This window comes from Globicephala melas, chromosome 1, assembly GCF_963455315.2.
Source record: "Globicephala melas chromosome 1, mGloMel1.2, whole genome shotgun sequence".
Classification (NCBI taxonomy): domain Eukaryota; kingdom Metazoa; phylum Chordata; class Mammalia; order Artiodactyla; family Delphinidae; genus Globicephala; species Globicephala melas.
Genome location: NC_083314.1, coordinates 154,040,111 through 154,063,333, shown reverse-complemented (window position 1 = coordinate 154,063,333; position 23,223 = coordinate 154,040,111). Strand labels below are relative to the sequence as shown.

Here is a 23,223-nt window from a genome sequence, read left to right as displayed (position 1 = left end):
AAAATCGGCAGCCAAAATAAAGCAAGGAGAAGAACATCTTCCAGGAGGGAGGTGGAATCAGAGGGAGGCAAAGCCAGGACTAGGTTCTTGGCAACAGGAGCGAAACCCCAAACTAAGAGGGAGGGGAGTGCTTATTGCCAGCCCCTTGGCACACCCCTAGGAGGGGGAGTTGGTGGGGGGAAGCTGGGCACTGTGCATGGAACCCTAAGCGATGGGCAGATTGGCTGATGACCCCAAAGGAAACCCTTATTCCATCCTCAATCTGGGACCACATCGTAGCAGAGGATACAGAGTCACTTTGTAGCTTGCTTGAGCAGTGCACGATAATCCTCCAAAACAACGTCCGGAGGCCCGCAAGCGTGCTACGCTGGGCCAAGCACTGGGGTTGATAAAAAAAATCCAGTTGCTCTAAGGGCTTGTGATTTCACCGAGGAGATGATGTTCATGACAGTAGCCGGCAAGTCAGGTGCCAAAAAGAGATCCCAGCAGTGAGCGCCACTAGACACCCTCAAGGGGAGCTGGCAGACTCAGAAAAAGGCTGGCTGGTCTTTCTGGGAAAATGGGGTGCCTTTCACCTTGGAGTGCGGGCGGGGAGTTTAGGCGGGTGGATAAGAAGTGAGCTGGTTTGCGGGGGAGAGGGCAGACTGTGAGAGCAGCTGAGCACAGGCACGAGCTGCCTGCACTCCCAGCCCCAGGAGGAGGGTTTGTGCAAGGGAGACAGAGACAAAGAGAATTTGATAGGGAGGAAGGAGGCCAGATTTCAGAGAGGTCTGAATCCCACACAGAGAAGTCTGGGCTTTATCCAATAAACAGTAGGGAGCAGTTGGAGACGTGTGAATAGCAGATTAACATACTTAAAGGAGAAACTTAAAGGCTTCAGCTTTCTGTGCGACTGCAGAATAGGCTAGGGTGAGGAGTGTACTAGGAAGCTTTCACAGCGGTCCAGCCTGGCCCTGATCGGGGCTAGACCACGGTGTTGGCCATGGGAGAGAAAGGAAGAGATCTGGAAGGTACCACAAAGCAAATCTCTAAGGGAGAAGAATTCGGCAAGAGGGCTTAAGGATGAATCAGAGGGAGTTGTGAATTTCGCAACTTGGTAGCTGTGAGGTGGAGGTAGGCAAACAAACAGGTTGCAGCTAAGGAGGTAAGAAGTGAAGGGTTCGGGACCTCCCCGGCGGTCCAGTGGTTAAGACTGCGCTTCCAAATGCAGGTGGCACGGGTTCGATTCCCGGTTGGGGAACTAAGATCCCACATGCCGTGTGGCGCTGCCATTAAAAAAAAAAAAAAAGAAGTAATGGGTTCAGATTTGGCGAGTAAGGGCCGCTTTACAAGAACTTAAAAAGTCCCAAACATCCAAAAGGCAGGCAGCAAAACTGGAAGCAGAAGGCCACAGATGATGCTTTGTAATTTCTGTTAAAGGGAAGTAAAAATATAACTGAAGTTTTATCCAGCATCAGTGAAACAGCTGTCTATCAAAACAAATAACCAGTTAGAGTGGATTCTGCACACCCCTTCTGCCTCCCCTGCCCTTGATCCTCCCCTGACAGTTTCTCAGACCAGAGGTGGAAATCAGCTGCAGAGAACAGGACCTAAAAAACTCAGAAATCCAGATTTCTAATCCTCTCTCCTGATGACAAACCGTAGGACTTAATTATTTTCACACATATGCACATGCCTTCAGCTCAGTGTGTGAGTACTGAGTCACTTCTTCCTTTACCCCCTCTTCTCTGCTCCCTCTTCCCCTCCCACCAGCACCACAACCTCCTCCTCTGACCCCCAAACTGCTGCTAACGTCCCAGCATGCGGTTTTTCTCCATCACGTTACTGTGTGATGCTCCACACTTCCCATTCCCTCCAAGCTTGTCTCCTACTTCTTTAGAAATGTGGGGAGTCTACAAGATGAACTACAGATTCAACAGGACAGAGGACCACAGATTTCAACAAAGACAGGCAGCTTGTTGTGAAAGGAGCATTGAGGCAAGTCAGGAGACTTGAGTTTGGGGAGTCACGCAAGGGAATCAGATAAAGATCCTTAGGGACCAGGGGTCTTATGATTACCCAGCTCTGCTGACGTAGACAAGTTTTCTCTCTCCACAGATACAGATGGGAGATAAGCAGTTCCCTTTCAGAGAGGTAACCCCAAGTGCAGTGCTCACAGCTGCAGTTACTCTGAATGACAGTGGGAGGGAAGGAAACAATGAATGCAAAAAAAAAAAAAAAAGGGCAATGCTTAAGGTGGAATGGACGTGAACAGTTGAAATGCACACCTCCCTCCAGTTCCTGGAAAACAAAGATGAGTCAAACAGAAGCTTAGTTTCACAGGCTTTCCTCCTCCGCTTGTCACACACATTCCCAGACACAGAATCATCCGTCCCCATGTCACCCAGCATCTAGAGCTACCGGCCACCACCTCCTTGTAAATTAAGCTGGAGGGTCAGATCCGCTGTGGCTAGGGAGCTGAAAGCAACCTGGGCCACATGGGGATGATTCCAGTGACCTGAGGGCAGGTGAGCGTAGTAGAAAAAGCAGAGAAGGCTGGTATGACGTTGTTCTGAAGGAGCCGAGGATCACCCGATCTGCACAGCCTGGCAACTGTCGTTATTTCTAGTTTCCTAGACAACTCTGCCTAAACCAGGTAGAAATCGGAACTCCAGCTCAGAGAATTAATACAGGTCCTGGGAATGGGACAAAATCAGAAAGGCAAGCGGATGATGCCATATGCCACTTCAGGGAATGGAGACAAGCAGGGAGAGGGAGGTCTTCCTAAAGGGAAGCTGAATTCCCATTAGGCTCTGTGCTTTCAATAATCTTGCAATTGTGGCCCAGAGAATGATTCGAATTCTGGTTCGCTGCTGAGGGTGTGGGTTACACAGGTGCGTGGAAACTGATCTGTGCATTTCACTGTAGATTCCTTAGACCCCCAGTAAATCTGGCTCTCCCAATTAATTGATTGTGTGACCTTGGATGAGTCATTTAACCTTTTGTGGTCCAAAGTTCCCCATCTGTCAAACTGAAACTAAGAAGCCAGCCTCTAAGTGTCACGTGGCTGTAAAATTTACAATTGTAAGAGCTGGTTGTCGCAGGAACCGGGCAGTACATCCAGATTAAGAAGCCATGATCACTGACCGAAGCTAAGAAGAATTTCTGAATGAGATTCGCTGCCTGCAGAAAATTCCCCCCAATTCATCCATCCTGGAGCCAAATTTGGAGAGACGAGAAGATGCCATCCTCCACATCAAGGAAAAAGGCCAACCATCACTCCCTTTGCAGTGTCACCTGCTCCTACAGGCTACCTAACCTCTTCCTCTTGAGATTCTCCAGTGGCCTCAAGATTGGGGCATACAGTTCTCTTCCCTTCCTTCCAAACTCCCTCTGGGTCTGTGATGTCCAGGTAGCTGGAACAGGGCTCTTCCCAGTAGGGGAGGAGTGAAAGCATTCACACTTGGGTGCAGGCAGTGTGCAGAGAGAGCTGGATGGTTGCAGAGACTTAGAGGATGTGAGAACCAGCCAGCCATCGCCCCCATCCCCCTTCTTATGGATAAGAAAATGAAGATCCAGAAAAGTGGTATAACTTCTCCCCATTTCTAAAGCCCCTCAAAGAGCAGAACAACGAAGCAGCCTCTGGCTAACCTCAGGCTGGTCCTAGGACACTGAAGTGAGTCTGCTTGCTCCACAAATGGGTGACCTTTGGACAAAGGGACCAGATCTAACAGAAACAGGCACTGAAGCATATCCAGGTGACAACCTGCCTCACCCGATTCTCTTCTCAGAGGGGCTTTGAGACACAGGGAGAACCTTTGGATATGGAGCAAGGGCTTCTGTCAGGATGGAAAGGAATTTACAGAAATGTCTTGATAGCAGCTACCCTGGGACACAGCTGAGTGGCAGCTGACCCCTGGAAAAACTCTGCATAAGAAAGACTATCAAAGGAGCATCAGAGCTAGATTGCAAATGGCTTTAGCAGCTGAAACAGGCATAAAGATAAAGCAACTTCCTCTAATCCGAGGGGTTTATGCTTCAGCACTGGCTGCCTCTGGCTCATTCCTGACCCAGCCCATTCATCAGTATTTTGATAAGCAGATTCCCTTCACAGAGCTACTTAGTCTGGGTTCCCGGAGAAGTCCTGCAGAGCTTAATGAGAGCACTGTGCTTGCTGCCAGCTCTTGAGGCCAGGGCAGTTAGACAGCAGAAGGGAAGGGACTTGTCACAGGTGCACAAACTTTCCCATCGCTGGACTTGACCCTACTAGGGGTTCACTCAAGTATCTTTTCCACTGAAATACTTGGATCTATGTTGTTTAATCCTCTTTCTCCTTGGTATCCAGGGAAATTAAAGCCCTGGCTCACATCCTCCTTGATGCCAGCTTTTCGTCAGAGCCGTAACAGCATCTGAAGCTAAACAAAGACTAGCGGCAAAGGGGACAGGAAACACAGGGATGAAGAGGAGATCTGGTGCTACCAAGGGCACCACCAATGAGCTAGACCCGCTTGGCAGCCCTCCTGCCAAACGCCCTCTGGCCGCGTCTCCCTAGGTGGTAGTGGGAGGGGAAGCTGGGGCTGGAGCCCGGAATCCTGAGCCTCACAGAAGTGCAGCCGGCACCTGTCCTCAGGCCCCTGCCCTCAGAGGATCCTCTGGGGAGTTGCCACACCCCGAACTTCAGGGACGGTCACTGCTCCTGGCGTTACCTCTGTCTCTTCCAATTGTCTTTAAAGTGGGGCAACTCTGGGTGCTGTGTTCCCTGTGAGAGACGATCTGGGGAAATTTCCTGGACTGTACCCTGGAGAGACGGGAATGATTTCAAAGCAGAGTAAGACGTGACCAGGAAACTCTCGATTTGAATTCTATGAATCATTAGGTAGGGGTAAAATCAAGCTTGAGTAGTTGGTAGGACCTTACATTTGCTGGAAGGAAAAAGTCTTAAAAATTAAAAGTTACAGCTATGGCAAGGAGGAGGGTGACCAGGGGCAGCAGCTTCAGCTATGGCTGCTACCCACGTTGACAACATTTGACCGTCCCATGTCGTTTCAGGATTTGGGGGGAAGAAACCAGAACGTGGAGCTTTGAGCTCACAAACAGGTCTGAAGGAGTTGCTAAGTCAACTAACAAAGGTTTTGTGGCAGAAAAAATGGTCAAAATCTGAGCCCCTCTGTGCCTTCCCTCCCCGCTACTGTGACCGCCGCTGGCGTCTCAGCCCTGCTGTCCACGAACAGACAGGGACCCAGCTGAGTCGAAGTTTGCCACCAGAGGAGGAGCCAAGGCTGACTTTCTAGGAATCTTCAGTCCCACTTAAACCGGCAGATCGCAAAGTGTGGGGTGCAGATGCCCTCGGTCTGTGGGCTGTGGACTGGGAGGACGGGGGATGAAAATATCTGGGGGTGGGGAGAAGTCCCAGGCCGCTGCTCTTCAGAGGTTGGTTTTTCGACCAGCCCCCGGGACTGGGGGTCGTGGTAGAAACCACCGCTGCCACTGGATTGTCAGTAGTGGGTAAAGAAGATCCTCCCTTCTTCAGCCAGAGCTGGAAGCCAAAGACGTCAGGCTGCTCTACAGCCCAGGGGCCGCCCCAGGCCAGCCTCTGCCTGGCCTACCTCCTGGCCTCGGAAGTGCAGCTGGCTCTCAATGGCAGGCTACTCGCCAAGGATTCACAGTGAACTTGGCTGTTCCTTGTGCGATTTACTGGGTCTGGACCCAGAACCAGCCTGGGGTAGGAGGTCAAGTAGGTTCAACAAGATAATCCCTGTCCCCTACTTCTACCTTTCTTTCCCCCTCCCCCGCTACCTCTTCTTCTCCCAATTGGCCTTCCCTTGGATCAGTTTCACCCTGACCTTGACTGACTTCTGGTGTGCTAGGTAGTTTTCCAAGGAGCACAGCTGGCCCATCAGGCGAGCCTGGTCTCTTCCCCCAACTAACGAACCACACCGGACAGTCAGCAGCACAGAGCGTTCCTGATGTGCTAAAGTTTGTTCAGGGGTCACCTGAAGAGCGGGACAAGACTCTAAAAGTCCCAACGCACCATACATGTCCTGCCTTAAACACAGACTCTGTCTCAAGTGTGATCAATGCCAGGAGACCCATGACAGGATGGACAACCTCTGAGTATTTCAAACACAACGGGCGAAACTGTCACCTGCAGGGCTTCTGTTACCCTATCTTCCCCCCAGGTTCCCACAGCCGCCTTGACGGAGAGCCAGGGCGGGTCTTTCCGATCGTTCAGTCTTTAAATGGCTATTGAGGACGTTCCCTCTTAGAGAGGGGTGCTCAGCAGAGACTCCAGGGAGCGCGCTGTTCTGCATCGGGCATTCCTGGACCAGAGGCCCGCCCACCGGCACAACCTTCCTAAGAGCGGCATGAAGTGGGATGGATGGGGCATCCTTGTCTTGGCCCCGTCATCTGCCTACAACAAGCTTTTCCTATAAAGTACTGACAGGAAATATTTTAGGCTTTGCAGGGTCATATACCATTTCTTTTTCTTTCTTTTTTTTTTTTGTGGTACACGGGCCTCACTGCTGTGACCTCTCCCGTTGCGGAGCACAGGCTCCAGACACGCAGGCTCAGCGGGCATGGCTCACGGGCCCAGCTGCTCCGTGGCATATGGGATCTTCCCGGACCCGGGGCACGAACCCGCGTCCCCTGCATCGGCAGGCGGACTCTCAACCACTGCGCCACCAGGGAAGCCCCATATACCATTTCTGTTGCATACTCTATTCCTTGAGAGCTGTTATTTGTTTTAAAACAACCCAACCATTCTTAGCTTGAGGGGCCAGACAAAAACAGGCAGCAGGCGGATTTAGCTCGCAGGCAGGCTGCAGTTTGCAGACCCCTGGCTGACAGGAAGAAGCTGCAACATTTTTTACTGGTCCCCACCCAGCAGCCCCTCACCACCTTCCCTCCCTGCCCTGATGCCTCCAGACCTGCCTTCTAGCCCAAGGACTGCCCCCGACACTGTGCCAGCTGCACTTGGCGTCTGTGCTCAGGCCCAGGGTGGCCTCTCTGCAGCACGCGTTTCACTGAGAAGGCACCTTGTACAGATACAGATCATGAGCTGTTCTGTCTTCCTTGTGCTTAACTTGAGATGCTGAAGGCCCAGACAACCTCATCCTGCACTGTGAGGTCTCACCTGACCACACACATGCAGCCATGTCCACCCAGCTCCCTGCCATGGTGGTACCATCTAGTAAATGACTTATCTTGGGTTCTTCCTACAGGGCAGGCAAACCCACGGCATGGCAAATCCCATCAGTTCCATCTCGGAGCATAGCCGGGACCCATCACTTCCCACCCCTCCACTACTGCCACTCAGGCCACACCCCTTCTCCCTGGACCACTGCCAGCCTCCCATCTAAGCCTGCTCCCTCCATCTCTGTCCTTCTCCCTCTCCCTTGCTCAAAGCCCCCAGAGGCTTCCCAGCTCATGCAGAGTAAGTCAATGACTGAACAATGAAAGCAAACCCAACATTGGGGTCCTTCCACTGGCCCACTAAGTCCCCTGGGTCTGCGCGGCCATGTGCCTGGCCTCACCTCCCACCTCCTTCTCCTGGCTAATGCCAACTCTAGCCATACTGGCCTCCTTCCTTACCCAGCTTTCTTTTTTCTTCTTAGCACTGATCATCAACAGGTCATGTAATTTTTCATGTTTTTGTCCCCCTTTGGTCTTGTTTTTTGTTTTTCTCACTAGAATATAAGCTCCTTCAGCCAGAGGTTTAACTTCTTCAGTGTTGCATCCCAGAGCAAAGCACCCACCACAGAGTAGGGGCTCCACAGATGCACAAATATCTGTAGAATGCACGGGGACAGGGTCCCCTGCTGACGGGACAGAGGTGGCTGCATTGCCATGACACTGTGTACCCATTTCCCACTTGGATACCTTTATGCAAATAAACATCTTGCTCTGAAGCCCCCTCAGGACAAAACAATGGAAACAGATCCACCCCTGGAGCCAGCAGTTTCAAACTGTTTATATTCAATCCTAAAGCAGCAACAAACTCAGATCTCAGCCCAACTAACCAACCATCCACGGGAAAAAACAATGAACGATTGCATCACGGTTTAGAACACACGGGCTCATGGTTCTTACTCATTCACCTCAACCACCCTGCAGGCACAGAGGGAGGAAGGGGAGCACGGGCTTTGGTGGCAGGTCAGATTTCAAATCCTAGAGCTGCCTTTACAAGTGGTCTGATTCTGGACGCGGCACCAGCGCTCTAGGCCTCAGCTTTCTCATCTGTTAAATGGAGGTACCAATACTCATTTTCTAAGGTTGTCATAAGCTTAAGTGAATAATTAGCAAACAAAACCAGACAGCTCCCAGCTTGATGACTGTGCACAATAATTACCCAATAAACAATCATTTCTCCCCTTCTGTAAAGGAGGAAGCTAAAATTCAGAACGGCAGTGACTCGCCTGAGGTCAGAGGACTTACTCCATGGCAAGGCTGGGACTCAAACCAATGGTTCCTGTTGGTATATGTTATTCCTGTCATCCTGCCTCTCTCCTGTTCATGTTTCAGACATTATACACTGCTTATGTCATTACACACTGCTTATGTCAGGAGAAGGAAAGCAAGTGTTGGCTCTCCCATCAGTCTGCTTGTTGAGAAGTTTGGGACCGTGTCTCCTGGAAGAATGCTCATATTAAGATGACATTCTTAAGGGGGTCACCCTGTGACATTGGGAAATCTGAGTGTCACAAGCAAGGGATCAAAAGCTAAGAGAATTCACCTGCCTTGCTTGCTAATCATCCCTAACAGATGCAAACAGGTGACAGCCTTCCTTTCACCGAGAGATGAACAGAAACCACACCAAGACTAGGACCCACCAGGGACGCAGCAGAACCTGGTGCAGCCACATCTGAGATGTGACACCAAAGTACAAAAGCCACCTTCAACCTGAATGCTTCTCCAGAAGGGACTGTTCTTTCCACGCACAAGGGTTTTTCTTTATGGAGCACATGTACTCAATAATCCTACTGATAAAGTACATTTTTATACCATACAAGTGCTTCTCCCATTAGCCGTCATCATGAAGTTGAAAATGTGTTCTCCTTCTGGAGAAAAAAACAATTGGCCTCAGACATTAGGAAAATGTGAGTTATTAAGGAACAAACCTTTTCAGTAAGACATTTAGAGAACAAATAATGAGGAGACAGCCCAAACAACATCTAAACAGATTTGAAAAGAAGGAGAACATGAGTATGGGTGACTGTAAGACAAAGTGTTGCTCAAGATGTGAGTCCCGAGTCCAGGACCAGAGGTGCTTGCCGTCCAAAAGCAGTGTCCCTGCTCCTCCAAGGAGGGAGACGCTGCAGTCCTGAGGACCACTCCCCGCCCCACCATCCCCACCCCGCTGACCCTACCCACACCTCAGACCTTCGCCAAAATATCCCTTCTTCAAAGAAGCCTCCCTACACTAGGCCAGGTCATTCACTCATTCATTGCCTCATTCATTCAACAAATGATTGTTGAGCATCTACTATGGCTCAGATTCTCCTTATCACTCTCTACTTTCAACTTTACAATTAAATAATTACATGCACAATACTCCAATTTACTTCCCCTCCCCTTCCCTAGACTGTCAGCTCCCTAAGGACAGAGACTGCATTCCTCTGTCATTTCATCCCCAGCACCTGACACAGACTGATTCCTCTGTCATTTCATCCCCGGCACCTGACACAGTGCCTGGAACAGAGTAGGCATTCTATAACTATTCATCACATGAATGTATAAATGAATGAATCAAAGCATTCAAAAGCTCCCTTCCTACGCCCAAATTCCAAAATGCATCCTGCTGTCTGCCTTACACAGTTATAACTGATGTAATCAATGGGACTTCTAAATTTAATGAAGGAGATTTACTAATTTATGCATACATTTCTGAATAAAGGAAAACAATAAGATGTACAGCGGTAGGCAGAAAGTTACTTTCCCTGAGGGGCAGTCCCATGGGACAGACTAGAGGATAGGCCTGTAGGTGTTCTCCTGGGATACACAGAGGTAGTTAAGAGGAGTAGTTAGGGGGAAGGTGGAAAGAGCCAGACTGCCTGGGATAGGGGTCTGGACCCCACCACTGACGAGCTGTGTGACTCTGGGTAAGCTACTTAACCTCTCTGTCTTCCAGTTTCCAAATAGGAAATAATAAGAGTATTATCTTCAGATGACTGCATTAATAATGAAATGAGTTAGTGCACATGAACTGCTTAGGACAAGGTCTAGCACAGGCTAACTAGTCACAATAAGTTAGTTATTTTTATCTTCTGGAAGAATGAGAACAAAGGTAGGCTAAATCAAGGAGTTTGATATGCTTTCAGTAAGTCCACAAACAGAACAAATCTCCAAGACTCCTATTACTGAAATTAAGTAACTCATAGGCAAGTGACGGTTTATCTACCTCCACTTTCCAGGCTCAGTTGCAGTTATAGTCAGCTCAGGCTACCATAACAATATACCATGGACTGGCTGCTTAAACAACGGACGTTTGTTTTCTCACAGTTCTGGAAGCTGGACGTCCAAGATCAAGGTGCAGGCAGGTCTGATTTCTCCTGCAGCCTCTCTCCGTGGCTTGCAGGCAGCCGCCTTCTTGCAATGTCCTCACATGGCCTTTCCTCTGTGCACTGCACCCCTGCTGTCCCTTTTTCTTAAGAACACCAATCCTATTAGATGAGTCCCCTTTCTCCCATAACCTCATTTAACCTTAATTGCCTCTTTCGAGACCCCATCTCCAAATACAGTCACACCAGGGTTAGGGCTTCAACATATGAATTTGGGAGGAGCACATGATTCAGTCCATAACAGTTGAAATGGTAAGAATCCCACACCCATCTAAAATAAGAGCCAGGGGCTTCCCTGGTGGCGCAGTGGTTGAGAGTCCGCCTGCAGATGCAGGGGACGCGGGTTCGTGCCCCGGTCCGGGAAGATCCCACATGCCGTGGAGCAGCTGGGCCCGTGACCCATGGCCGCTGAGCCTGCGCGTCCGGAGCCTGTGCTCCGCAAGGGGAGAGGCCACAGCAGTGAGAGGCCCGCATACCGCAAAAAATAAATAAATAAATAAAATAAGAGCCAGAGCAAATGACCCCTCGAGGTGTTTCTAGACCTAGAGTCTAAGATTTGATTTTGTACATCCCACAGTGCCCAGCACAACAACAAGCGTGTGTTTAAAGCTTAGAAAATGTTCTCTGTATTAATTTATAATGAATAAATACTACTTAAGGCTGAGAAAAGTGCGTACCTTCCAAAGTCTATACATCTTATTGTTCACCGTATATGTATATGTGGCTGTGTACACACACACACACACACACACACACACACACACACACAAACACATATTCCCAGGAGAATAAAATGCAGTGGTAAGGAAGAGCTGTTTGATGAAACTGAAACTAACTGTACATAATTATCTCTGAGCTCTTCACACATTAAGCGGGCAATGGAAAAGCGGATGCAGAACCCCCTTGATAGTGAATCCGATGATGAATACCCTTCCACAGAGGCCAGCATCAGGGCTCACCTGCTGAAACAGCCAGATTTCAGTGGAACGATTTCACTATCTCTGTGAAATATTGTTCTGGAATTGGGGCATTATTTGACAACTCGAGCAATGAAATAACAGTCTTATCGGTGATTTCAGAATGCCTTCAATGAATTGATAGGAGGAACAATTGAGAACAGACAGGAGGGGCTCAAAATCAAGAAGCTCAAAATCCTCAAGTGCTAATAAAGCAAAACCCTGGCAAATCAATGAGCCCAAGCCATCCACAGGCAAATCCCTATGTACTAAGTAACTTCTTAAAGAAACCTTGTTACATTTATTAGGTTCTTTTATAAAAATCAACTTTACTGAGGTATAACCTACATATAATAAAATGGATACATTTCAAGTAAGCAGTTGGTTTTTGGTTTTTGTTTTGACAAACACATATACCCAGGCAACCATTCCCCCAGGTCAAGATACAGGCATTTCCATAAGCCCAGAGTTCCCTTGTATCCTTTACTGGTGAACCCCTCGTCCTACTTCCTTCACCCACCCTTCACCAGGGCAACAACTGTTCCATTTGTTTCCCCCCATAGATTGGTTTTGACTGTTCTAGGATTTCATATAAGTGGAATTATACAATAGACACTTTTTGTGGCAGCTTTTCCAGCAAAATACTTAGAAGACTCATGCCTGTCCTTGCATGTATCCACAGTTTATTCCTTTTATTACTGAGTTGGAGTCCTGCACGTGAGTGTGCAGCAATTTGCTTATAAATTCCCTAGTTGATGGGTGTTTGGGTTTGCGTTACTTCCAGTTTGGGATTTTTATGAATAAAGCTGTTATGAACATCCATGTACCAGTCTTTTTGCCAACACAAATTTCTCCTCGGTAAATACCTAGGTGGAAAATTGCTGGGTCATATGCTGTAGATGTTTAACTTCACAGGAAAATGCCCAACTTATCCTGAGTAATAGAAATCATCAATAGGTTCACTCTTAAAGCACTTATTAGAGAGATTTTAAAAATAAAAGAGGAAACCAGAGTAGGGAATGCCAAAAAGGGCATCCAAAAGCACATTCAACTGCTTTACTCAGGGAGCTGGCAGGGTCCTCTCAGGACAGCTCTACTGTCCACCTCCCCCCGTGTGCCCACTTCACCCCAGGAAAATGGCCGCCTTTGTCCCACCTTCAGTGGACATGTTGTCCCTCCTCAGTTTCCTTCCTCTCCTCACTCTGTCTTCAGGGGCAGTTTCGACTGGCCTGTTGCCGGCAGGCTCTCCTTGCTTTTCTAGGAGAGTCAGGACTTGGAAGGACCATCAGACCCAGGGGACGTGAACCCAGCTCACCCAGGAGCTTCCACCCTGCTCCACTGCTGTGGCAGCATCAGGCCATGGAGCCCCTCATTGGTGGAAGGCTTATGGAGGGGGTATCCCCCCTTTCTCCCCCTTGAGAGGGGCTAGGCAAAGCTCACAGTGGGGACTCCAGTACTTCCCTCTGCCCGACGGGAACCAGTGTGGGCCACCCTTCAGCCAGGCCTGCCCACAATCTAGCATGTGTCTTCAGAACACAGGGGATCCCAGCAACCACTGTGCCCAGCTAGGCCAGGAAATGGCTCATTTAATGTCATGTTACATAAACAGCATCCGAACTACAAAATCCTATATGTTAACAACCACATGCCTATTCTTTTTTTTTTTTTTGCGGTACGCGGGCCTCTCACTGTTGTGGCCTCTCCCGTTGCGGAGCACAGGCTCCAGACACGCAGGCTCAGCGGCCATGGCTCACGGGCCCAGCTGCTCTGCGGCATGAGGGATCTTCCCGGACCGGGTCACGAACCCACGTCCCCTGCATTGGCAGGCAGACTCTCAACCACTGCGCCACCAGGGAAGCCCACATGCCTATTCTCATTATTTCAGAGGCGTTCATTCTTTTATACAAGATAACTTCCCAAGACACCAAACTGAATTTTGATAAATGTAGGTTTTCAATATGTTCACTGACTTATATTTTTCACATAGGCTTTATTTTGTTTTCTGAGAGATAATAAACTCCCCTTAAAATCCTTCCAGAATTCTCATCACCTTCAGTAAGGAAGAAGGAGGAGAAGAGGACAGGGGGGTGTGGGTTGTAATTCCTCGAAGGCAGGGAATCTCAGAGCTTTAAAGCTTGAGGAGTCAGGAAGCTCAGGGATGAAAGAGATCAAACTGCAGGTTCAAGGGGAACGAGGAGCCCTCAGAATGCGAAGAAGCTTCTCAGAGCTGCTGGCCCTGAGGCCTCACCCTGTCCTCGTGCTGGGATCAGGAACCCCTTTCCCATCCCCCCTTCCCTTCTCCTACTCCTGCCCCAATTCTGCTCCAAAAGCAGCTGCTTCCATGAGATGGCCACCTCCTGAGCTTGTAACAGCCACCTGAACAGCAGACTCTCCCAGCTTCACTGAAACCATTCTTTCTTGCCTTAGAAAGTGACCAGAAATGCAGTAAAGGTGCCTTAAAATTCCCTTATCACTGAAACGAGCAGATCGCAGAATTGCCTACCTGCAGTTTTCATCTTATTCACTGAGTTTTTTAAAGGGGAGCCAAATATATCCAGAGAAAACCACAATTTGAAAAGATACATGCACCCCCAATGTTCACTGTAGCACCATTCACGATAGCCAAGACATGGAAGCAACCTAGGTGTCCATCGACAGAGGAATGGACAAAAGATGTGGTGTATATAGATACATATACCATGGAATACTACACAGCCATAAAAAAGAATAAAATAATGCCATTTGCAGCAACATGGATGGACCTAGAGATTATCACACTAAGTGAAGTAAGTCAGACAAAGACAAATATATGATATCACTTATATGTGGAATCTAAAAAAGGACACAAATGAATTTATTTACAAAACAGAAACAGACTCACAGACATAGAAAACAAACTTACAGTTACCAAAGGAGGGGGGGGAAGAAGGATAAATTAGGAGTTTGGGCTTAAAATATACACACTACTATATATAAAACAGATAACCAACAAGGACCTACTGTATAGCACAGGGAAATAATATTCAATATCTTGTAATAACCTATAAGGGAAGAGAATGTAAAAAAAGAATATATATATTTATATATATGTATAACTGAAGCACTTTGCTGTATACCTGAAACTAACAGAACATTGTAAATCAACTATATTTCAATAAAAATTTGAAAATAAAATTAAAATAAAGTGGAGCCAAGTGAGGGAAGAGGGCCCACATTTACTTGCTGGGACTTCCCTTGGGCTGTTCGTCTGGAAAGCAAAATAAAGGCTGAAGGTGGCCCACTGATTTCCTCTCACTCAGAGAATTCTACCCGAGTTAGGCTTGGCCGACTAGCATACGATCTGTAAAGATGAAAGTCCTTCTCTTCCTCGGGAGGGCCACAAAGATGCAGTTACTAGCAGCAGGCCGGCCACGCACAGCACAGATGAGGCTTCCCCAGCAGGGCCACCGCCAAATGCTCTTCTGCTCCGGCAGAAAGCCAGGCCCAGACTCTCCATCGCCGCCCTCCGTGGGTTTTATCTGGGTGACCGCGCAGGGGGCGAGGAGGGCTGGATTCTGGGTGACTCGTAGAGACTCCCTATGAGAAACGCTCAGTGAGCCCCCCATAGGGTCCTCTAGGAAGACAGTTGGAAGGACTTCCCAGGTCATTCAGTCCAACGGCTGCTTTTATAGAGGAAAACTCAGAGCCCTCAAGGGATTCAGTCCACAGGAACAGGACACCTTGACTCTCCTCCCCAGCTTCCTTTCCCTCTCCCAGTCTCTCCGCCACAGAGGAGGAGGGCCTCCCTCCACCTCGCTGCTCAGACACAGGTCTGGGAATCGTCTTGGTGCTGGCTACGTCCTGTTTCCCACCAGATCTACCCTCCGCCCTCCCTACTCCGCTCTCTGCCCACGGGCTGACCTGGAAGGACCACATCAATGGGCAACCTCTGTGGTCTGGTTAGCAGCCAATGGGGCAGCCCCACAGAAGATCACAGGAGCGGGGAGGGAGGGGAAAGAGGTCAGTGGATTCATTCCTCGGCTCTCTGCCTGCGAGGGAGAAATTCAGAACACTGGCCTGGCTTGACCTTCCACTGAAGGTCACTGCTCCCTTCAAGGCAGCCCTCTCCTTCAGGGTTCCAGTAACATCTCCCCTCTCCTTGCCCCTCAGGCCTCCACAGTAACAGCTCCATGCTATCAGCCCAGCACCACCACTGTCGTTCCTCCACAGCCCTGCCTTTGTAGATGGTCCCTCCTGAATCGTCTCCCATGAGATGGCTATATCCTGTTCCCACCCTGAATGGGACAAGCATTGATTCCTGCTGCTGCTTCCCCCTCCACGTCCCCGTCTACCCTTATCACAGCCCCAGCCTCTTTAGCCTGGACAGCTGCAAGAGCCTCCTGACCACGCTCCCAGCTTTCCTCCTGGTCCCTTCTCGTCTGCTCTCCCCAGGAGCATACCGAGTTATCCCGTGAAATGTAAATCAAACCGCGTCATGCACCTGCAAATCTTGCAATGGTTTCCACTGCCCACCCCCCACCCCCAGCAAAATCAAAGCTCTTCCCCTGACTTCTGAGGGCACACCAGACCCGAACTGCTCTCTGCAGCCTCCTCCTGGGTCCTGAGCAGCCATGCAGCCTCCTCTCCTTCCTCCTGCCCCCAGGCGCTTCCCTGCACTGAGACTTCACACGTGCTGTTCCCTCTGCCCAGCATTTGTCTCCTCTCGTGGAAGAGGCCTTCCTTAGCAGGGCACACCCTACATTTTATTCTCCATCCCTGAGCTGTGCTCACGTCCTTCCAGCACTTAACAAATCTGTGATTATGTAATTTTTCGTTTACTTTTAAAATGACTATCTCCCCTCCCTAGCTCCCACCCATGAGAGTTCCACATGGGTGGGAGCTAGGTCTGCTTTTCAGACCCCCTCCCTCACCCACAGTGGGTACTCCAGGCACATTTGCCAGATGAACAAGTCAGTGTATGTTCCAATAACGGGAAGGATTGTCCTTTAATCTGAGATTTGTGCCCACTTTGTTGAGAGATTGTTAATATTGTCCTTTCTTTCATGAAATGACTGTACAAATAAATGACAGTTATCAAAAATTTTAAACGGCAACCTTATACAGTTCTCCAAAATATTGTTGAAATTTTATGAGTCTATGACATCCCAGATTAAGCAATATTTCAAGGGTCACAGTGCTGGGCCCTAGAGAGGTGACCTGGGTGATGGAGTCTGAAGTCAGACTCAGGGTCTGAGTTCAAGTCCCCACTCTGTGGCTTGGTAGCCGTAAAACTCTGAGCAAGTTACTTAACCTCTCTGCGCCTCCATTTCCTTACCTGTAAAATAGGGATACTAATAGGATCTACTTCAGAGGATTTTTGTGAGAATTAAATGAATTAATACTTGTGAAGTTCTTAGAACAGTGCCTGGCACTGTTCCATAAACATTGGACAACAAATTTGTTGAGCAAAAATGCTCAGCAAATGTTAGTGCTACCATCACCATCATCATTATTACCAAACCCAGCTCTTCTAAATCCCCCACCATGGCTCTTTTCTCTTTAAAATGTTATCTCCCAACATTCTCTCTTCAAATGTTATCTGACCACCCCTGAATGTCAAGCCAAAATTCAGCACTTGGAAAACTATCCTAGTCCAGCCAACCAGATTTTCTGGATAGCTAAGCACCAACCTAGATCACATGTGCTTCTAACATATGTTACTTCTTTCCTGCTTCTTAACTAATTTTGATGAAATGAGCATCATTATGGGAATGCACGGTGCTGTGGACCCCAGAAACACCACAAGAAAAACTCCATAGGTCTGAGGCTCTGCAGCCCAGGCAGAGGCTCTACTCTGTCCCCGCAAAGCACTCAACACCCTGAGCTCCGCTCTCCTTGTCTGCAGAGTGGGAAGGTCATAGGCACTGAGAGGTCACTGTGGTCCTAACGAGTCATGTGCACACACCGTAGGCTCCTAAAACACTCCTTTTCTTTCTTATTTTTTGGTTAATAATACTATAATTCGCCCAGGAGAACGCCTTACTGTAGGTCTCCGGGCAGAATTCTCTCTTCCTCAAGATATGCTAAACACCCAAGCCCCTGCCTAGAAGAGAGTGGGGTTAACGCCTCGGGGGAACCGACCCCTCACAATCTGTACAGAGGGAATTCCTTCCTGGTGGTGTTCATGTGGCCGACAGAGCAAGTCACCCCCAGGTTGCTCCTGAAGCAGGACAGGCTTTTGAAGCTGTGATATTTCTGAATTTGGCCTTGGACAAAGACACCATATTTCCTCATAGCCATTCACACCCTGACTCAAGCAATTTTAACTGAATTCTATTTCCTTTCAACCCAAGGCCATTTGAAGATGCAAAAACCATATCTGTGAATGAATTCTAGCATTTGATTTGCAGAGTCCATTCTACTGAATTCCATGCTTTATCCCAGGTATATTTCAAGTTTCTGAGGCTCAGAACCATTTTCCCCACCCTCAACAATATCACACACCCACCTCCCAAATACACAAACGTATATGGGTTATATAGCCAACAGCTCGTGTTAAAGGGGACCCATATTAAATAATATTGTTACATAGATATTAATAAGGCTAAGATAAAAGATGAGAAAATAGAAGAGAGTCTTTGTATCTTTTTAATGTTGTTCGTTATGTAGAAATTGGGAATCAAATCAATGAATTTTCTGACTACAGAGTCAACAAAATGATCTGAATTCTAAACAAATCCTGGAGTATACTGACAAATAAATAGCATAGAGAAAAGATGAAAGCATAAACTAAGGACAGGAAGTGAAACCGGATTCAGAAATATTATTCTTGCATTTGAGATTAAAAGAAATATACATACATCTATAATTCTACAACTCCCACAAAGCCTAATTTCATTTGTAAAATACACCAGGGAACCCTGGCAAGTTTCTGTGGAATCATGCAACTAGGTGTGTCTTTTAATTAAACGCACATCTAGCAATCCACAAATATGAATTAAGCATCACCAATTAGTTAGCACTGTGGAGGATTTAGGTCTCTACCCCCCACGGAGTAAGCAATTTGCGAAACTTTACCCTACAACACATGAAAACCAGGGCCCCAGCTACCAATTTTAAGGACATTCTATTCTGCAGGGGTTCATCTTCATTCTCTCCAAAAGTGTATCAAGGTCCTGCTGTGTTTCAATGGAACCAAACAGCTAAGGCTCTGAAAGACACCATTTCAGAAGAAAAAGGGGTGAGATTATCTCTGAATAATCACTCTATTAACATGAATCTGAACTGTGATATTTGGTCACTTTGTTTTAGTTTACAACCACCTTTGCAAGTGATAAGATTTAAATTGATTGATGGGGAGAGGGTGGGAAAGGAAAACAACACACACACAATAAACACACACACACACACCCATCACGCACACACACCCATAACACACACACACATCACAGGATCCAAATTCAACAAGCAGAGGTGAATGCAGAACTGGTCTAAGCTGAATGTAAGCACAAAAGACTCCCTTCCTTCCTTCCTTCCTTCCTTCCTTCCTTCCTTCCTTCCTCTCTACCTCCCTTCCTTCCTTCCTGTCTTACCTTTTTTATTCCATCAACAAGGCCAGGTGACAGTGGGAACACCTCATATTCACCCTGCTTCAAGTAACAAGGGGGCAGATTGTGAGAGAACACAAGTGATGTGAGCTTCCAAGGTCCAGTCCAGTCGTTCCTGTATCAGTGCCAGTCCCATTTCAAAGTTTTACTTCCTAGGTCATCCGAAATTTGTCATTCATCCATAACACAGACCCCTAACTATTTCTTGAGCCATTCCTGGAAAGCCAGAGATGAAAAAGGCCCAGCCTCTGTGTGTTCTCAAGTCCTCATGGGATGGGCCGCCCAGTGGGAGAAAAAGCACTCTGGGATCAATGTGGGATTGCAGTTTGCTTGCATGCTCTGTTCCATGTGCCTGAAGTTTTCTAAGGGATTCCTCCCCTTCACCAGTTACCCCTCCATGAAGAGCTGCCTCTCCTAACTAAACAGGTGCAGCATTCACCACAGGAAGCCTAGGCATCCCTTCCCATCGACAGGGCAGGTCTCAAGTAAGATCCTCGAGCCCTGCAAGGCTTGTTTCTCCCCGTGGATCACACAGAACACAGTCCCCAAGCCTCCATCGTGTCTGTAACCTTGGGGCTTCTTGCTTCCTACAAACTTCTCTTCCTCTCTTCCTGAAAATACCATGGGTTTCTCAACTGAAGTATATTAAAACGAATTCCATTTTAACATATTCTGGAGCCCTTCACAGCATACCTTAAATTAAGCAGGAACACTCCAGTCTCCAGATGACAGCCTCTCAGGCAAACCTCCCTTGGTTCCCAGCAAACAGCCCCCTCTCGGTCTCCCCAGCCCACTGCTCCCTGTCCAACAACTCTGGTTTCCCCCACTTGGAAAAGTACATCTGACAGGTTTTACATCCTTCAGACCAAGGATGTAAAATCCTTCACCTCCATGTGAAACCTCTACTTTTGTTTCCTTTTCTGACTTGTATTTGAAGAACATCTGGGCCTTTTATTCAGCTTTTAGAAAAATTAGGGAAGGTCACAGCCCGAGTAGTTACTTGGTAAAGGTAAAAGGTAAAATTAACTACAATAGCAAACTCTCACATAGCCCTGATTATGTGCCTGGTAGAGTTCCAAGTGCTTTACCTATACTAACCACTAAATCTCACCACAGTCCTATAAGGCAGTCTTATTTCTTACCCCCATTTTACAGGTAATGAAAGTGAGACCCAAAGAAGTTGCATGAAATTAACCTGTCTAGAGTCATCCAATTAATAATTGGCAGAGCAGGGATTTGAACCTTTGTCATCCATCTCAGCGGTGCTGCTCACCAGGAAGGGAACGCTGTTGGCATGACAACAAAGGTACTTCCGTGCCCCCTTAAATGCAGCATTAACTCTATGAACATCCGCAAGCCCTGTAGATAAGCTACCTTGGTGTCACCTTCAGGAAGAGCAGGGTTTGCCTGGGTGAGGAGAAGGAAGAAGAGAGGAGACTTCTGCCCTTGAAAGATTCTATTTTAATTCTTTAAAAAAACCACCGAACAGACCCAGCCCTGGATTTCAAGATCAGCTTTCAAGGTCTCCAGGCATGAGGCAGTCATCTGAAAAGGGAAGCATGACAGGAGTCTGACCTCTGCGTGGCCTCCTTGTTCTCAAGGTGCTGCTTTCAGATCCGAAAGCGAACAGGAAAGCCGAGGAGCCAAAATCTCCCTAATCTCGGATCAGGTATCAATACCATTAGGCATTGGAAGCTTGTGACAGCAGAAGATGTCACACTCTCAAGTGCTAACACGGCAGCATTTATCTACGTTCACTGATAAGCTATCTAAGACATAAAAGGTCAATTAACTATTTCTAGAAGTTCTACATAAGACTCAGAAACTTGCCTGTTATCCTAGCCTAACTTCCTAGAAACACTGAATCACAACATCACACAATGCAAGTCCCTCAAACCCAAGTCCCTTTGGAGAAAGGAGCTGGCTGCAGTAAAGGCCCTGACAGGTAGAGGGCAATCGTTAAGATGGCGATGACAATGATGATGACGGAGAAGACGGCGGCAGCCATGATCACGAGAGCAAGCACTGGTGGCACATCTCATATGGGTCAGGCACTGTGCTGAGGACCCTTCCTGCACTATCTTAATCTTCACAGGAACAGTGAGAGGCAGATACCAGCACAACACCCATTTTAAGGACGAGGAATTCGATGACAGAGGCCAAGTATCTGGGTCAAGGTGTCATGATTGTGGTCACGATATGAACCGGGGCCAATCTGACTCTCCAATTTCACATTCTTATCTAATGCTCGACTGTCTCTTCCTATAAGGAAACCTTAGCATAGAAAGTTCTGGAAACAGGGTATGCTGATTACTCACATTTTCTGGTAAATATACGTGCAATCAGTTCTAAATACTCATTTGAAAAATGTTCCACAATGTTCATGGTCCTCTTTCCTGTCTTAGTAAGTGTAGTACACTGAATATAAATCTACTTGTACTTTTTTCATAGATACGTTCAGGGCTATCTCTTAGCTATTTGCCATAACAATTAGGTCTGATTGTAGAGTAGTTCAGATATAGGCACAAGAATTAGACACAGCCCAGTATATATATATGTATGTGTGTGTGTATATGTGCGTATATATATATATATATAAATAAAATATATAGAGCAACAAGCTGACCTGCTCTGACAGAGACAAACAAAATGGCGGCCCCAAACGGGAGCCTCTGGGTCAGGGTCCAACTGGGGCTGTCGCTGCTGCTGCTGCTGCTGACCATGGCCCTGACTGGAGGCTCAGGGACCACTTTGGCTGAAGCGTTTGACTCGGTTTTGGGTGATACGGCGTCTTGTCACCGGGCCTGCCAGTTGACCTACCCCTCGCACACCTACTCCAAGGAAGAGGAGTTGTACACATGTCAGAGAGGTTGCAGGCTGTTTTCAATGTGTCAATTTGTGGATGATGGAATTGATTTAAATCGGACCAAATTGGAATGTGAATCTGCGTGTACAGAAGCATATTCCCGATCTGATGAGCAATATGTTTGCCACCCTGGGTGCCAGAATCAGCCGCCATTTGCTGAATTGAGACAAGAACAACTCATGTCCCTGATGCCAAAACTGCATCTAGTGTTCCCTCTAACTCTGGTAAGGTCATTCTGGAGTGATATGATGGACCGTTCACAGAGCTCCTTAACCTCTTCGTGGACTTTTTATCTTCAAGCTGCTGACGGAAAAATAGTTATATTCCAGTCTAAGCCAGAAATCCAGTATGCACCACAGTTGGAGCAGGAACCTACAAATTTGAAAGAACCATCGCTAAGCAAAATGTCCTATCTGCAAATGAGAAGTTCACAAGCACACAGGAACTATCCTGAAGATGGGGAAAGTGATGGCGTTTTAACATGTCTCTCCTGACTCCGGGTGGATTTTAACGATGACTCTTGTCCTCTCCATGACGGTATTGCTCTGGATTTGTTGTGCAACTGTTGCTACTGCTGTGGAGCAGTATGTTCCCTCTGAGAAGCTGAGTATCTATGTTGACTTGGAATTTGTGAGTGAACGAAAGCTAAACAGATATCCAGCTTCTTCTCTTGTGGTTGTTAGATCTGAAGGTGAAGATCATGAAGAAGCAGGGCCTCTACCTGCAAAAGGGAATCTTGCTCATTCAGAAATTTAAGCTTTGTTGTTTTTTTTTAAAGAAAAGTGTATACACATCTAAATGTCCATTCCTCATAGTGCTTTTTAAAATTTCATTGGCTATAGGGCTTAAAAATCACTATTAAAATCACTATTAAACGCAAATAAAGTTACCCAAATCTGTGAAGACTGTATTTGCTGTAACTGTACCTGTAATTTTTTTCTAGTAATGTAAGAGATGGACATTTGGGATTGTATTTTTATTTTACTAATATCTGTAGCTTTTTTTTTTTTTTTTTTTTTTTTTGCGGTACGCGGGCCCCTCACTGTTGTGGCCTCTCCCGTTGTGGAGAACAGGCTCCTGACGCGCAGGCTCAGCGGCCACGGCTCACGGGCCCAGCCGCTCTGCGGCATGTGGGATCTTCCCGGACAGGGGCACGAACCCGCGTCCCCTGCATCGGCAGGCAGACTCTCAACCAGTGTGCCACCAGGGAAGCCTTGTAGCTATTTTAATTACTATTTGCATTGTTTTTGTTTGTTTCCTTTCTTAGCCAAATTCTA

The 23,223-nt window shown here is 47.5% G+C and overlaps 2 protein-coding genes across 4 annotated transcripts in view; one reads left to right on the top strand and one right to left on the bottom strand.

The window, feature by feature from the left end:
• Positions 1-23,223, bottom strand: part of HIVEP3 (HIVEP zinc finger 3) — a 503,275-nt gene that overhangs the window by 345,231 nt on the left and 134,821 nt on the right. The window lies entirely within an intron of this gene.
• On the top strand, positions 21,730-22,702 carry LOC115859001 (transmembrane protein 59-like). The gene is given in 2 exon segments (XM_060288359.1): positions 21,730-22,436; positions 22,438-22,702. Coding segments are annotated over 2 exon segments (972 nt in total).